General features: G+C 37.4%; 1 protein-coding gene across 1 annotated transcript; it reads left to right on the top strand.

Annotated features, from left to right (window-relative positions):
• The first annotated feature begins 4,285 nt into the window (after positions 1-4,285).
• Positions 4,286-11,646, top strand: LOC148089514 (uncharacterized). The gene is made up of 9 exons (XM_087807767.1): positions 4,286-4,443; positions 4,569-4,775; positions 4,954-5,052; positions 5,296-5,346; positions 5,976-6,055; positions 6,496-6,592; positions 7,148-7,204; positions 10,890-11,036; positions 11,208-11,646. Exons 1-9 carry the CDS (start codon positions 4,410-4,412, stop codon positions 11,252-11,254), a joined length of 819 nt encoding a protein of 272 aa, XP_087663893.1. The 5' UTR covers positions 4,286-4,409; the 3' UTR covers positions 11,255-11,646.

Here is an 11,646-nt window from a genome sequence, read left to right as displayed (position 1 = left end):
TAACGGAAGGTAGCGTTGCAAACGTTGTTGGAATGTGTGTGTCTGCAGAGGTATATTAGAGGAGGTGGCGAGGGTCAGGGGTTGCCTGGTGGGGTTCTGGAGCCGGTGGGCCTTCTCCATTGTTCAGGGGCGAAGGAGCTATAGGGGGGAATTTAGTATTGATGCCAAAGGTATTGCCTGACTGCGGTAAGGGGTAGGAGGGGGGTCTGCAATAATGCATGGATGTGTGAGTGCATGCTCGACGGGCGACCCACGAGGGGCGGGAAAAGGAAAGTAATTACACATGATATAGGACCAAAGAGAGGAAATTGATTAAAGAAAATGGGCGACCAGGAAGCACTGATCTTTGTTTCCCCTTCAATTAAACTGAAATGTCTCAGTGGCCGTTCTTTCTCAAGCAAGACCGTTGGGAAAGTGGAACCGCCCACTTTCCCCAAGGTGGTCGGTCCAGGGTTTTTAGAGCTGATGTTGATGGATGGCCTCGCAACATTTAGCACCGAGTTTATGAGTCTTCATAGCCTCCGTGCTGTATATCCATCGTACCCATATTAAGAGAAGGCCGACCAGCTGCCTGAAGTAAATGAACTTCTATCATCGTTCTTCTTCTGCAGCTTTACGAGGTTTTGAGCGGGAGGAACGCTCCTGAATCCACTCAATTCCACAACTGGGGTTCCAGATCCTTAAGAGGTCATCACTGTGGGTAAGAAGGTGCGTTCACACCACATGTAAAACTTAGTGTACTCAAGTCTTTTATGTAAAGAAATACTAGGGTCCTCAGATGGTGTTAAGCATATAAATCATGTCTAGACCAAAAAGTTTTTTTATTTCATCATATGGTTTTGCTATTGCAAAACTCAAATGAATGGGTCACTACACATGTTTTTTTGACTCTTACTTGACTTATTTTCCATTTTGATTTCCCTTTAGGTGTCAAAAAGAGTTGTTTTATTCCTTAACGTTTAGTTATTCCACGTCAAGGCTGGGACTCCGTGGATTGGTGCCATAGACAGTGAGGAGGGTTAAAAAAAAAGAAAAAGGAAACTGAGACAACAAGAGAACTTTCTCTTGTTTTGCTGACATGCAATAATTGGCAACGGCGCAAAAGAGATTCCAGGACTCCTGGTCGTGTTGCTACTCGGTGGGCCGGAAACAATCGAACCAATTAACCGGAGCGATACGTCATCGGCCCCAAAGTCATGGGTTACACAGAAATGATAGTATTTTACAAGCTTATCCGGGAACCGTAGTGTTTGTGTAGCTACACAACAACACAATCATGTTCAAACATCAAACCTCTCTGACGCTTTTTTCGGCAATACGCGGATGTCAAACTTGCATTTAAAATGTCGGGGAGGGTAGACCCACATTTTAATCTTTATTCAAAATAAATAAAAATGTTACATCTTGTGATCTACAGCAGCACGAGAGTCTCGGCTCTAGGGTATTGTCAGCGTGACTTCTTCATCCATCATCCCTTCCAAAAGCAAACATACTTTTTCTTGGGAGTCTCCAACTGATCTTTGTGTTTTTGGCAAAAGTGAATCTACGCTATAAAAAGCGTTACAAGACCAATAACATTAAGTGTGGTGGTGGTGTGTCTTTGGGACAGTGGCTGACAGTAAAGAGGAGGCGGCGGCGGCGGCGGCGTTGGGGGGTATGCAGGGGGGGGGGGGATAAGAAAGCAGGTTGTCAGTGTGGTTGAACAGCAAAATAGTGTTTTCTCCCTCAGGCTCAGCCTCCACAGATGTTTCATTCAGGCCCCATGGCAGGGCCACTCTAAAAGTGCTCCAGTACCGACACAATTCATCCCCTTTGTATGCCGGAGGAGCGAGGCTCGGGCCCACTGTTTATTGCTCCCCCCCCCCCCCCTCGCTCCCCCTTGTCCACATATTAGCAGGCGGAACAATTGGGGAGGGCCTTGCCCAGAGCCGGGGTGGTGTGGCAGGTCAACAGAATGGGCTGTGAATCCTGTGCCTCTGAATCCGTCCGTGTGGGTGGTCCAGCTCTCTCGCCTCCGCAACACACAGAGCAACACACTCGGGCTCCTTCGCTTTGGTCGATGAGATCATCCGCCGGGGTCTTCTCGTTTTGATGGGCGATAGGTTTCACGGCGGGGGGGCCAGATGGGCACCTTTTAGCGTCATCTTGTGACACTGAACTTTTGGATGGGAGGAGGAAAACAAACTGGCATTTATCTGAGACTCGGATCGTGTCAATTGGTGAAATAAACACACCAGAATCCAACCAGTGCCATATGTATTATTTATTTATTTGACCAACTTGTCCCATCATGTTAAAGCATATTTTTCCTCATGTAATTTCTTTATACTGCCTGTCATGTAGGTAGGTAGGTAGAACTTTATTGAATTAAATAGTTTTTTTCCAAATTATCCACAGCAAATACAGCAATTTTTCATAAAAAATAATCAAAATAAAACAAGAACAAAGAGAAATAAAGAGAAAGAACACAATGATACAATCTAAGTCTAAAGATAAAGATAAAGAACATAGATCAAAGAAAAATAACAAAGACAAAGGATTCAAATGTGTTCTTCTCTCAACCCTAACTATGAGGCCATTGTTCTCAGTAGAAACTGATTAAGAGCATTAGAGTGAAAACTCTTCAATTTACTCTAATGATTCTGGTGAGAATTCTGGTTCCAGATACTCCGAGTAGAACCGATGATACTTCACTCAAACAGTGTGTTATATTTATTTATCTATTTGATGTTTAATTGATGAGACTTTTAATGGTTATTTTAAAGATGTTGTTCTTTATTTATAGTTATGAATTAGAGTACATTGAATAGATGATAAATAAAAACACTGCTACAATACTGTTTTGAATCAACATTCAATTAAACATTTACCTCCTTTTATAACATGTCATCTCTATTTTTTTGTGTGTTTTTGTTTTGTTTGTTTACTGTACTGCATCGTTGTGGCTTTGCACATTATTAGACGACCTGCGTTCGCACTGATATACTAACAGACAGCGACATCTAGTGAGAGAAAGAGTGTAGCAGCGATTTGAACTATATCCAGCAGTGATGCTCTGTTTTTCTTTCGGTTTCTTTTTTTTTTTGTTACGATTAATGTCGCATCACATGTTTAGAAATATTTACGATAATTTAACTTAAATGTAGATGTTTCTCTCATACGATGTCACGACTTAAGCATTGTTCTATTTTCAATTATTTGTATTCATGTCGAATTAAATAATAAAAATGTTTATTCCATCAATACATTTACAATTTTAAAAATACATTTACTTGTTTGAGGCTAGCAACGGTTTAGGGCCCCTTCGATATATGGGGTCTCCGCCAGAGAGCGCCATTTAACTCTGAGCAAATATTTTAACAATTTATAGTCTTTATTTTTCAAAAATAAAAAGGAAATGACATTTGGAACGAACACAAAGTACATGTTGGATGGCATGACATTAGTTCTGATTATTTTATAAATGACTTTGCTTCCAGAAAAGCAACATAGGTTCTGAAAGGCTGGGGGTCTTAATGCTAACTTTGCATATTTAAAAAAAAAGAAGAAAAATATTGGTGTTATACTGATGGTATGAGAGGATAATTTTGCTAAAGGTCCCAATTAAATATTAATGCGCATAAAAAGTTATAAAGGAAAATAGCATTTCCATTAGCAATTAGCTTCTACATGCTAGAAAACCAACTTGATTTTGGTTTTGATTTTGACAAAAGAATTTAGATTATTCGTGATAAACTTGAGTAAATATTCGTTTAAACGCAATACTTGATGATAAATTAGATCTAAAAACAAGAATCCGTCTGGGGATGATGGCGACGATGAATATTGTGGTCGCACGATGGCGCCATTTTCTCTGAACCGAATCTACTACAATGTAATGATCAGAATAGGAAACTTTTAGTGTCATTGTGGTAAATACAAAACATTTTTTTGGTCTCAGTGGAGATAAAGGAATGAAAAGCATACATATGTAATTAAAATATATTCATTAAACTACAAAAAAAAGAAGAGACATTAACAAAAAAGTACAAATAAATAATGAATACAGGAGTTTTGTTGTTTTGTGTAATTATAATAATATTGAAAGGTTTCAGTATTAGCTAAATGTTAAAATTGTACGAGGTGTATGTAGAAATCGGTAGGTGTAAGTTTTTCCGGATTCTTGTAATGATAAAATTAACTTCAGTGGAATTCTTACTCAAATGACGGGGGTGATGAAACAAATGATGAAGTAACAAGTGCACTTCCTGTTACACCACGTTCATCTCTGAGACGCATTGATGATCCTCTTTTCAGTTTCTTTATGACAAACATTGGGTAGACGTGTGTAAAAATAACCCTTGAGTTTTATCTATAAGTATTGGACTCGGTAGCTTTTCAGTTGCGATTTATCTTCAACCGATCACAGGATGTCAGGGACGGGACGATTCTTCTTCACCTTGGGTAAGATATTTAGCCCCTTAATATTTATTTTTAACTATTTTTTTTTGAAAAACTCAAATGAATGGGTCACTACACATGTTTTTATGACTCTTACTGACTTATTTTCCATTTTGATTTCCCTTTAGGTGTCATTTTGGTTTTGAACGTAGCCGTGGATTCTTCGGCGAACATGACTGGAAGCACGAATTCGAGTCTGTTGTTCAACAGCATCGTGATGACGAACGGCACCATGATGACGAACGGCACCGTGATGACGAACAGCTCTGAACCCACAGGGCCAACCAATGGAACCACAAACGGCACCACAGAAAGTCCACCGATGACACGCAGAGGTGAGTTTGTCGTGAGCAGAAGTTGAGATATGTGTGTGTGTTGAGAAAGGGAAACAAAATTTCACAATAATGGGAGGTTTCATTAGAATACTCCAAAATCGACAAATGAACCGAAAATAGTTTCATCTAGTGGGCTCTGAAAATAAAGACTTAACTTTAACTCTTTCTTTTCTATCAGTGACGGAAAGTTCTTCAGCTTCCGGCACCACTCGACCCCCCAGAGTGACCCCCACGCAGAAGCCAACCACGCCTTCTCCAGTCGTCACAACAAAAAAAAGTACGTTTAAATATGTTTTTCGTAATCGTGATGAAGTAGACATGACGTCTGGTAAAAGACCGGCTTGACGTGATTTGATCATTTGCGTGAAATAGGTAAGTCTTTGCCAGAGATTGAATCGACGTTAGTTTCTGAAACATGAAGCAGTGTATTGTAGCAGTTACGTTTTTTAAAACTGGAACATCTCATTCTTAAAGTTTAGGTTGATGTTTTTTTTTTAAAAAAAACCTTCTCTCCTGTTAGTTCTGCCAGTTACACCTAAAGCAGAACCTCTGGAAGGAGCTGACCATATAGGTGGGTTACCTTCGTTACAGTGATGCTTCACCCAGAATTCAAACACCATTTATGTTCTACTCGCCCTCATGTCGACTAGGGGTTGGGATTATTTTCAGAGTAATCTGTTCCTTTTTAGAGTTAAATATCAGTTGCTACATTAAAATAAATGTTCATTTTTGTCTATAAACTTTCCACCCATCCATCCATCCATCCATCTATCCATCCATCCATCCATCTATCCAGTCATCCATCCATCATCCATCCATCCATCCATCCATCCATCCATCCATCCATCCATCCATCCATCCATCCATCCATCCATCCATACATCCATCCATCCATCCATCCATCCATCCATCCATCCATCCATCCATCCATCCATCCATCCATCCATCCATCCATCCATCCATCCATCCATCCATCCATCCATCCATCCATCCATCCATCCATCCATCCATCCATCCATCCATCCATCCATCCATCTCTCTAACTCTAAAAAGTAACAGATTATAAAATAATCCCAATCCTTAGTCGACATCAGGTTGAGTAGAAAATGAGTGAAGTTTGAACTAACCAGTCATCTAATTGCCTAAAATTCTGTAATTGCTTTTTTCTTTTTTACTTTTTTTTTTTTCCAACATCCTCAGGGATCATCATCCTGGTTGTGATTGTCGTCATTGTGATTGGATTTATAATCGCCTGCTGCATCACAAGAAACAGAGCCCGGGTCAGTCCAACTCTACTTTAAACACACACTAATCTCATTAAGATTATTTAAAAAGCAAATAAAAAATAAAAATATACATTGTGAAAATCAACCCTTAAAACTTAACGTTTGAATGTTCTTGTCAAACCACTGGACGAAAAGAAACAAAGACATGTTTGTAGTCTTCACCGATAAAACACAGAGACATCTTTGGGAGTGAAGAAGAGAGTGCAGGCAAGGTGGAGTAAGTGACTGTCAATAACAGAAGAGTAGCTCTGTAGCAAGTTAAGATTTCAACCCAGAATGCATCATTCTTCTCTTGACCATCACTCTAGAACTTGTTTTTTTGCCTTATTCTTTTAATCTTCCTCAACTTATCTGATGGCATGAATGAAACCATACAAACCTATAAGATCGTCGTATGTTTACATGTAACCGTAGAACAAATGGTTTCCCAACAGCGATATTCCGTCAACCTCTCGCCCGACCTGAACGAAGCAGAACTCCCACTCAGCGTGATGGATCAGGAACCATTCAATGAGGTCACCACTGATAATGGTGAGTGATATAAAGATGTGTCGTGAGCCAAGATCAGGAAACGGTGTTGAAATTCATGACGTAAATCAAGTGCACGGAAGGTTCATTTTAATGTGAAGCCATCGTTTAGTTTTTGTTATGAAAGCGATTGTGAGACTTTCCAGGGCTTGAGTCAACAACATTCCGAAACCAAAGTTGGTTAATAGTAGTGATGGTCTGATGAAGCTTCATGAAACAGTGTCATTATTTCCAGAGTCCCACTAGATGGCGGTCTCTGCACTATTTTCCTTTGTTTTGAACAACTGTTCTAATTAAACATTATTTTTAAACTCATGGCGCCACCTACTGACCTCTAAACAACATGACACTGTTTCATGAAGCTTCATCAGACCATCAATAGAGAAAACAAAACCAATAAAGACAAGTTAGCATCTTTAGATCTTGGACAAAGTAAAGTTTTTGGGGCTCAGAGGAAAATGACTTTAAAATGAAGAAGATCACTTCAGACTTTGACTGGACTGGAAAAATAAATAAATAAATGTAAATATAATAATAATGTAAAAATTTCCTTCACAGGTCTTCAAACCTTTCAAAGCTCTGGATCAAAACCGGAAAAACTACAGGTGCAGAAAGGTAAAAAAAGAAAAAAAAGAAAAGAAAAAAGGTTTCTTGTTTATTTCAGATAAAAAAGAACTTGATTTTGTGAGATAAGTGCATCATGTTTCCTGTGTCGTAAGATCAGTTACAAGGAAGTGATGCTGCTGTCGTCTCTGAGATGAATCTTCTCAAGCGTACTCGTGACACTGCAATTAAATACAACATGTCGTGTCGTCCCCATTAGTTTTCCACTTAAATCCCGCTCGTTAAAATGCTCCAGATAACTCCAAACTCAAGGCTCAAGAACCCAATGCCTCTGAACTTTTAACAAAGATCTACAGATTCAAATCTACGTTTCTCGCTGCTCGAAAAAAAGGCCGTTTTTAGTTGACCTCAAGTGCTGCGGGGGTCTCGACAAGTCAAGAGGTTAAAAGGTCACGCCCAGGCTTGTCCCGCGGCCTGCGGCCACACTTTGATTCGATGGACACTTTAAATGCTGGAGCTTTAGAAAAGAAAAAAAGAAGCTCTCTCGGGAAGTGGACTTTTGGGTTCCTCATACTGGTTCCGTCATGATGAAGAAGGTCTGAGAGAGCGGAGGGTGATAGGAAACACCTTTCCGTTCTGATTGACGCAGGAGGAAAGTAGATCATTTCTGGTTATAAGTATTGCATCAGTGTCTTGAGATAACTTTGTTATGATAAGACACTTTAAATAAAATTGAATTGAATTGAAATTGAATCAGGAATTACAACAAAAAAAAAAGGTTAACCAGAAATAAATCGGATTTTAAATTTAAATGCATGATATTGTTTGTTTTTAGTAAAATTAATAATAATTTCGAGTACGTTTGTTTGAATCCAGGCATATTTAGTATATTTTTCATTTTAATCTTTGATTTAATAATAAAATATTGTCTTCTGACCCGCTTTAAAAGATCATATTTCTGGATATTTTGAGAATAATGACCTCGTCCGGCAGCAACGCATTCTCAAAATATATCCATAAATATGATCCTCTTTTAAAGCGGGTCAGAAGGTAAGGTAAGGTAAGGTAAGGTAAAACTTTATTGTTTTTTTCCAATAGCCACAGAAAATACAGCTATTTTTCATAAAAAATAAATCAAAATAAAATAAGAACAAAGAGAAATAAAGAGAAAGAACAAGATGATACAATAAAAATTTAATTATAAAAAATATACAATATATACATGGATCTAAACAAACTTACTCGAAATTATTATTAACATGACTAAAAACCAAACAATATCATGCATTTTAATTTAAAATCGGATTTATTTCGGGTTAACAATAATTTTTTCTTGTAATTCCTGATACAATACTTCATCGGACCAGTAATGATCTACTTTCCTTCTGCGTCCATAACCCTAACGGGAAGGTGTTTTGTGATAAGACCTTGAAGTCATCTTCTTTAATAGATAGACATGACGTGAGAGATCGTTCGCAGAAGGTCGCTATGAGGTGGTGGAGCCGGCGGAGGTGGAACAAGTCTTCCTCTTCTCTGGGCTTTCCCCTTCACCTCAAGCGAGGTCAGATAATGACGGGGCTGCTGCACTTTCCCACAGCGGCGACAGCTGCGTGGCCCATTAGGGACCGGTCAGTAATCAGACGCCTCATTATCAACGAGGTTAAAGCCTGGGAGAAGATGTTTTATAGAGTACGTACCCTGCTTCAAGGGTTTGGGGAACAGCTGTAGCTGGACTGACAAATCATCTCTGCTGTTCAGGCAGTTATCTTCTGTCACACTGGTTAATTGGTTAATTTTTTTTTAAACTGATTTGGTGAGGGAGAAACCATTTGCACTTTTAGTTCAAAAGAAAACAACTGTGGATGACAAGAGTTTATATTCATGTGTTGTAATACAGGAGAGGCTCGGGTTGAAGGAAAGAATCCTGGCTAACAATCTGCATTTCAAAATCAGAATTCTCATCCAAATTTAATCTCTCATTTTTAACTTTGAAGTGGGAATTCCCACCTTAATCTCAGAATATATTCAGAATCATATTCAGAATAACTTTAATCTCACTCACATTAAACTCAGAAATAGTTTAATCTCAGAATCCTCACATTAAATTCAGAATTAATTTAATCTCACTCACATTAAATTCAGAATTACTTTAATCTCGCTCACATTAAATTCAGAATTACTTTAATCTCACTCACATTAAATTCAGAATAACTTTAATCTCACTCACATTAAACTCAGAAATAGTTTAATCTCAGAATCCTCACATTAAATTCAAAATTAATTTAATCTCACTCACATTAAATTCAGAATTACTTTAATCTCGCTCACATTAAATTCAGAATTACTTTAATCTCACTCACATTAAATTCAGAATAACTTTAATCTCACTCACATTAAACTCAGAATTAGTTTAATCTCAGAATCCTCACATTAAATTCAGAATTACTTTAATCTCGCTCACATTAAATTCAGAATTACTTTAATCTCACTCACATTAAATTCAGAATAACTTTAATCTCACTCACATTAAACTCAGAAATAGTTTAATCTCAGAATCCTCACATTAAATTCAGAATTAATTTAATCTCACTCACATTAAATTCAGAATTACTTTAATCTCGCTCACATTAAATTCAGAATTACTTTAATCTCACTCACATTAAATTCAGAATAACTTTAATCTCACTCACATTAAACTCAGAAATAGTTTAATCTCAGAATCCTCACATTAAATTCAGAATTAATTTAATCTCACTCACATTAAATTCAGAATTACTTTAATCTCGCTCACATTAAATTCAGAATTACTTTAATCTCACTCACATTAAATTCAGAATAACTTTAATCTCACTCACATTAAACTCAGAATTAGTTTAATCTCAGAATCCTCACATTAAAGTCAGAAGTACTTTAATCTAACTCACATCAAAGTCAGAATTAGTTTAATCTCAGAATCCTCACATTAAAGTCAGAATTAGTTTAATCTCAGAATTCTCAAATTAAAGTCAGAATTAGTTTTATCTCAGAATTCTCACATTAAAGTCAGAAGTATTATAATCTAGCTCACATTTAAATCAGAATTACTTTAATGTAGCTCACATCAAAGACAGAATTAGTTTAATCTCAGAATCCTCACATTAAAATCAGAATTAGTTTTATCTCAGAATTCTCACATTAAAGTCAGAATTACTTTAATCTATGAATCCTCAATGAAATCTTGGGAATTATCTGTCTTTGAATTTGAATTCTCGCTTTAATTTAATCTTGGAACTTTCACTTTGAAGTGTGGATTCCCACATTATTTTTAGAATTCTGAAATCAAAGTCAAATTGGTTTTAATCTCAGAATTCCAACTGAAATCTCGGAACTCTCTTTTAAATTTGAATTTTTGTTTACCTTTCATCTCGTAGTTTTCATTTTGAAGTCAGAATTACTGTCAAAACATAATTCTCTCTTTATTCTCACTTTAAAATCCAAATTACTTTAATATTAAAATTGTAACTGAAATCTTGGAAATGCATCTTTTAAATGGAAATTCTGGTTTAATTTTCATGTCAGAATTTTGACTTTAAAGTCAAAAATCTCACTGCAATATCAGCGCCACCTACTGACCTCTAAACAACATGACATCATGAAGCTTCATCAAACCATCACTATTTATAAGTAAAAATGTAAACACAAATGTTCCATCAAATCGATTCTTCACATCCTTTAACGTTTAATTTGCCCTTCACAGCTGAGGATGATAAACCTGCCGACGAACCGAAGGCCGAAGACAAACCCACACCAGAAGCTGCTGAGCAAAGTCCGACTGCACCTGTGGAGCCGGAGCCGGAAGAAAAAAGTGACGACAAAGTTCCAGAGAAGACGCCCGAGTCTGAGAGTGAGACGAAAGACAACAACGCTGATGGCCCCTTATAACAGAGTATAAAATGTGGCCCCTGGTTTAATGCTACTGCCCGTCCTTGCCTTAACTGCTGAACCACCAAGTGTTTGTTTGAAGAGAAACTCCTCTTTGTTTTTCTTACTAAATAAATGACATTTCCCTTTTCAGAAACCCCCCTCAGCACCCCCGAGTCAGGACTCACAAATGGACCCTGATGTTTGAAGATAAATGAATACCTAAAAGACAGTAAAAGTAAGATCATATGGAAGAAAATCTATATGAAAGTGAAAGGAAAGTGTTTAGTGTTTTATTAAATTTGATATATTAAGTTTTTTCGAAATGTACTTGTTTTTATATACTGGACATTTTGTAATGTTTTTTTTTGTTTTTTATTGTAAACATTCCTGATAATACCGCCATCTAGTGGTGGGAAATGAGGTCAACGCCTCATGAAGCTTCAGCGCTATTTTCTTCTACGATACAAGTACTTTGTTCGCAGCTCAAACATGTTGATGTCAAGTCATATTTGTCAGATTTCTGTGCTGATTAAATCTGTGGCGGATACACAACGATCAGTTGCTGTGTTCGTCATGTATGGAGTGTCAAA

The sequence above is a fragment of the Callionymus lyra genome, chromosome 1 (genome assembly GCF_982586985.1).
Source record: "Callionymus lyra chromosome 1, fCalLyr1.hap1.1, whole genome shotgun sequence".
Lineage (NCBI taxonomy): Eukaryota > Metazoa > Chordata > Actinopteri > Syngnathiformes > Callionymidae > Callionymus > Callionymus lyra.
This window is presented reverse-complemented; position numbering and strand designations above follow the sequence as displayed.